The sequence below is a fragment of the Oryzias melastigma genome, linkage group LG1 (genome assembly GCF_002922805.2).
Source record: "Oryzias melastigma strain HK-1 linkage group LG1, ASM292280v2, whole genome shotgun sequence".
In the NCBI taxonomy this organism is placed as follows: Eukaryota; Metazoa; Chordata; class Actinopteri; order Beloniformes; family Adrianichthyidae; genus Oryzias; species Oryzias melastigma.
This window is the reverse complement of record NC_050512.1, coordinates 14224278-14229353: the sequence shown is the minus strand read 5'-3', so window position 1 is coordinate 14229353 and position 5076 is coordinate 14224278. Positions and strand designations below refer to the sequence as shown.

At 40.3% G+C, this 5076-nt stretch overlaps 2 protein-coding genes across 5 annotated transcripts in view; both read right to left on the bottom strand.

Moving 5' to 3' along the window:
- Nucleotides 1–3266, bottom strand: part of LOC112137593 (LIM and calponin homology domains-containing protein 1) — a 29548-nt gene extending 26282 nt beyond the window's left edge. For 2 of the 4 annotated variants that reach the window (XM_024259989.2, XM_024259990.2), the window contains exon 1: nucleotides 2786–3266. In XM_024259989.2, coding sequence (XP_024115757.1) covers nucleotides 2786–2893 — 108 coding nt within the window. In that variant the 5' untranslated portion in view covers nucleotides 2894–3266. The remainder of the gene's footprint in view (nucleotides 1–2785) is intronic. The other 2 variants (XM_024259991.2, XM_024259993.1) reach the window with 2 other exon arrangements.
- Nucleotides 3267–4209: 943 nt separating this feature from the next.
- Nucleotides 4210–5076, bottom strand: part of uchl1 (ubiquitin carboxyl-terminal esterase L1 (ubiquitin thiolesterase)) — a 4220-nt gene continuing 3353 nt past the window's right edge. Inside the window, exon 8 of the mRNA XM_024259997.1 lies at nucleotides 4210–4901. Coding sequence (XP_024115765.1) covers nucleotides 4818–4901 — 84 coding nt within the window. The 3' untranslated portion in view covers nucleotides 4210–4817. The remainder of the gene's footprint in view (nucleotides 4902–5076) is intronic.

Below are 5076 nucleotides of genomic sequence, written 5' to 3'. Positions count from 1 at the left end.
AGACTGAATCTGCAATAGATAAGCAGCTTGGTGTGAAGAAATCAATTGTTGGAGCAATTATTAGGAAGATATACAAGACCACTGATGATCTCCTTCCATCTGGGGCTCCCCGCAAGATCTCACCCTGTGGGGTCAAAATGATCACAAGACCCACACAGAGAGACCTAGAGAATAACCTGCAGAGAGCTGGGTCCAAAGTAACAAAGGCTACCATCAGTAACACACTACAAACCCTGCAGTTCCAGAAGTACCCTCCTGCTAAACCCAGTACATGTGCAGGTCTGTCTAAAGTTTACTAGAGAACATTTGGATCATCCAGAGGAGGATTTTGAGAATTTCCTATAACTAAAGTAGAACTTTTTAGTAAGAACTCTACTCGTCATGTTTGGAGGAGAAAGAATGCTGAGTTGCATCCAAATAACACCATACCTACTGTAAAGCATGGGGGTGGAACCATCATGCTTTGGGGCTGTTTTTCCAGCAAAGGGACCAGGACAACTTTTCTGTGTAAAGGAAACAATGAATGGGGCTATGTCTGGTCAGATTTTGAGAGAAAACCTCCTTCCATCGGTGAGAGTGCCCAGAGAAAACCCATGCAGAAAGGACCCAGGCAGGATTCAAACCACTACACCACCATGCAGCCTTGAATTCTTACAATAAAAACACAAACTTTTTTGCTTAAAATAAAAACACAAACTGGTTCAAAACACAATAAATTGATGGATTGAATTAACTGTCATGGCATTTTCTAAGAAGCCATTAAATTGTTTAATCAATTGATTAACCTCAGCCCTACAGAATCAATTTATTAATAAAAAATAACAAAATAACTTTGTAAACAGCCCAAAACCTCTGCAGAAAGCACTATTATGAAAGGATCATAGCTTTCTTGTTAAGACCTTGCAATTCGATACACCTACTTTTTTGTAGTATCCAAGCATCAGCTGCTATGAAGAAGATACCCAGGACAGGTGTACTAACATATTAGTGGACTACTCAATTAACCATTATACATACCATAGCATATATATCCTTGAATGGTGGACAAAAAGTACATTAAAAGGATGCAAACTCTACAAAACATATGAACGATTAAAGTCATTTTATCCAAAAATGTTCTATTCTTCAGAGCAAATAAATGTTCATCTAAAATTGGTTTTGCTGTTCATTAAATTAAATTCCCTTCTAATTCTACAAAGAGAATTCCCAGATTTTAAAGTATTTTTGTTGACTACATCCACAATCATCCATCCGTTTTCTAAGTCTACTTTATTCCTGTTTAGTGACACAGGCATGCTGGAGTCTACCAAGTTACTATAAGGTAAAGGCAGGGTAAGGCCTGGACAGTTTACCATTCCATCACAGGGCCACACAGACACACAAAAGGGGCAATTTGGAGTCACAAATTAACCTGTTTTTGGACTGTGGGAGGAAGTGCCCGGAGAAAACCCACACATGCATGCATGCATGAGGAGAACATGCAAACTCCACTAGGAGAGGTCCCAGCCGGGAGTCACTAACCACGGTAACACAGAGCACCCATCACAACCAGGTTTGTCATTACACAGCCTCACTCCCTACAACTTCCAAAAATTACAGTAGGTCCTGAACCCAGATTACAAACCGTGAACAGAAAAATAGGCTAGATCAAACAAATGGAGTTCTGTATATTTGTGCAGATCTGTTGTTTTACTATTCTGAATCAGTGTGTCCCCTCCTGTCTAAGGGGGCACACTTATAGCAACAATCTTGTATTGCAACTAGGGGTGTAACGATTCATTTTAACGATTGAGTTCATGTTAGGCCTCCACAATAAATCGCAAATTTATCACCATCGCAATATCAGCCCGTGCAATACATGTATCAAAAAAGACGGCTTAACAACTTGCCTCAGACCAATCGACCATGTTGGATTGTAGGAATATTAATCGATTCATTGTAACATCCTTTGTTTTAACTTTTTATTTTGTCTCAAGGCTCTAGCAAAAAAAAAAAAAAAAAAAGACAGAAGTTTTTCCTCATAGAAATGAGGTCTGATGATCTAGTCAAGGTGACCTATTATAGTTTAATTGCGGAACTGTTCTACATTAAATCAGATTATTTTTAAGTGTCGTGTGACCTATCTTCATGTTATTCCCTAACTGAACCATTTAAGAAGATGAAGTTCCCTTTTCTGCTTCAGTTTTAGCATTCTAATAGAATATTTTTAGTGTTTAAACTTATATTCCCATAGAATCGGCTGTTTTATGAGACGCAAGAAGATAACAAAACATATTTAGTGATGCAGCCAAAGGCTTTCCAGCTTCCTATTCTGGTTGTCAGGTAGCTGGGCATGGGGGGGAAAATAGGTCATAACACAACAAATCATGATTCACCACTCAGGCTTATGGGAGGAGGCGGGGAGAGGGGGTTAGACGATGGAGGAGGCGATGCAGCAAACCACGCAAGATAATCCCCCATCCGATGTGATCAAGTGTTGTTACAGTCAGTGCAGCATGTCCACGACACCATGGCAACCGGAATCCCCTGCGCCCTAAAGAGGGGGCGTTCCTCCAAAATAAAAGACGAGCGGCGTTTAAACTATTGGCTAGCTGACTTTACATGAAAACTTTTTAATGTGTCCCGTTGCAGTAACCTAACCCCGCACTCTCCCCCCCAACAGGTGACGGCGCACCGGCGGTGAAAGGCTGTTTATTTATAACCGCCGGCGGTTTCTGTGCGTGGAAGCCCGTGTCTGCCCCCTCTGTGCCCGAGCAGCAGGCCCCTTTAGAGCGTGTCCACCTACCTCGATCCATTTCTGCGCCTCCAGGCAGGCTGGTTCGGGATGGTTCGGCTCCAGCGGCGCTCGCTGCGGGGCACTTGAGAGGGTTCTGCACGCGGCGGGACTAGCCATTTGCGAGGGGAGCTGGTTCGGTCTCCGGGTCGGTTGGTGATGAGGAAAGGAAAGTCCTTCAGATCGTCCTCGGTCCGTTATCCTCCTCTTCTTCTTCTTTCACGACCCCACGCGCGGTCCGGTTCTCCTCGCACCCCCTCGTGCTCGGGCTCAGGCTTGTGACGCAGAGAAGGAGCTTCTCGCGATCGCGGCGGTGAAACACAAACCAGGCGCTAAAAATATCGATCCCTGCTGCCCGACGAACTGCGGGAGGCTGAAGCTCCGCTCCAGCCTCGAGACACCGATGTTACCGCGCATTTCGGGACGCGTGAACGCGCAGAGAGGAATCTGAGGGGGAGGCTGGACGATGGACGAGGTGAGGGGCTGCAGATGTCCCCTTATGTCACTGTTACCATCGCTTTACTTCATTTTGATCAACTTTAGTCCGGTTTTCCTTTAAAAAGATCAGGGTTGGGAACAAAACTTAACCTTTTAGGCAAAACTATAACAATTATTACCAAAAAAAAGCGCAATTAAATGGAAAATATATAAATAATCTATTACAATTTTAACAAACTTAAACTCTAAAGCCATTGACTATATATTTCTCTGAAGCTTCCAGTATTAGAAAACAAAGATTTCATGGACTAATTCATGTGCCCCTCACAAAATCACACAAAATAGTCTTAAAAATACATGAAAACATGAACTTTAGAAATCACTTTTTATAGGAAAAAAGTAGTCACCTATTAAGGCTCAAATGCTAGGTATTAGAGTCCAGCAGTAATAGTGTGAAAGGTTAAAAGTCCCTCCTCCAGAATGTGAAAATGGATTGTTCCAAAAGCTGCTCAGAATCCTATTTCACAATTCAGAATGAACAAATTTATCATTATAGAACCAGAGAAAGTATTAAAACCAACTCTGATGAAAAATTGTGTTTGGGTGTTTTTAAACATGCATTTTACAGTGGTGGAGGACAGAAAATTAAGATCAAAATATAATTTGAGAATCTATTAAAAGTTTTGAATCAGGAGCAGGCAAAAAAAATAAATAAAATAAATAAAAAGTATTCCTAAATCAATACTGTCGCTCTGCTGAAGCTATGTCCTAGAAAACATTTTATCAAAAAGACAGCACAATCCTAATTACAAGACTACTGGGAACACTTAAACTAGATCAAAGATGACCAGAGTGGGACTTTAACAATGTTAGACAAAGTTTAATTTGTAGCTTCCATACTCAAGTTATTCTTCCCCCCACATGCAAAATTGTAATACATTAAACTACATGCAAGTCTTGAGAAAATTATTAAAAGCTTTTCAAGAGACTCACAAAAATAAATGTTTCCACTCGTTTTATTGAATTCCATTGCAGCTATGTGAATCAACAATAACATAGAATGAAGTTGGTAAAGTGCACAGAGGCTAACAGTTTGAACACAGCCTATATGTGAAAGAATACAGAATAAGAGAAGGAACAGAGCCCAAATTGTACATTTATGGCATTTTTTGGCAGTGCTCTTTAGAGAAAAAAAAAAAATCTCCAGATAATCATCTTTCTGACAAAGTGCAGTTTACATGAAAAGCTGAAATCTTTTCAAACATTTCAAAAACTAGATGCCACTATTGAGCACATTCTCAAGTTTGACTCATTTCCTTTAAGATTATTTATCCCACAAATGTCACTTTGGTATTAAAGCAACAGGAAAAGTTTACTCAAAAATGTGGATTTTTTTAATCCAATAGTCTAAGAGGGTCTTTATTGACGGAACAAAAACAAAAAACAGCAGAGTAAGTATGTGACTGTTCACTGAGCTCAGAAAGATAACCACGTTTTTTTATAGTGTATTGAATTCAAATGCATGTCATACATAGATCAGTGGGGCACTTTGTGTTACCATAAGAAGCCTGAAGAACATCGCTTTACAATTTGTGTTTGTATAGATTTAATTCTGGCAGAGCGCCACGGCAGAAAAGCGAACTTCATCTTTCTCCCTTTCCATGAATCCACGGCACACTTTGGCTGCATCCTATGGAAGAAAGAACAAAGTTATTCTGAAAGGTTCACTACGATAAAAGCACTAATTACCGATCATAGTGGTGCATCAGTCTAGATGCTACAAATAATCAATCTGATATTTAAGATTCACAAACTTCTTGTCAATGAAGAAACAAGAATATGATCCATATTCTCAGCAGACAGGG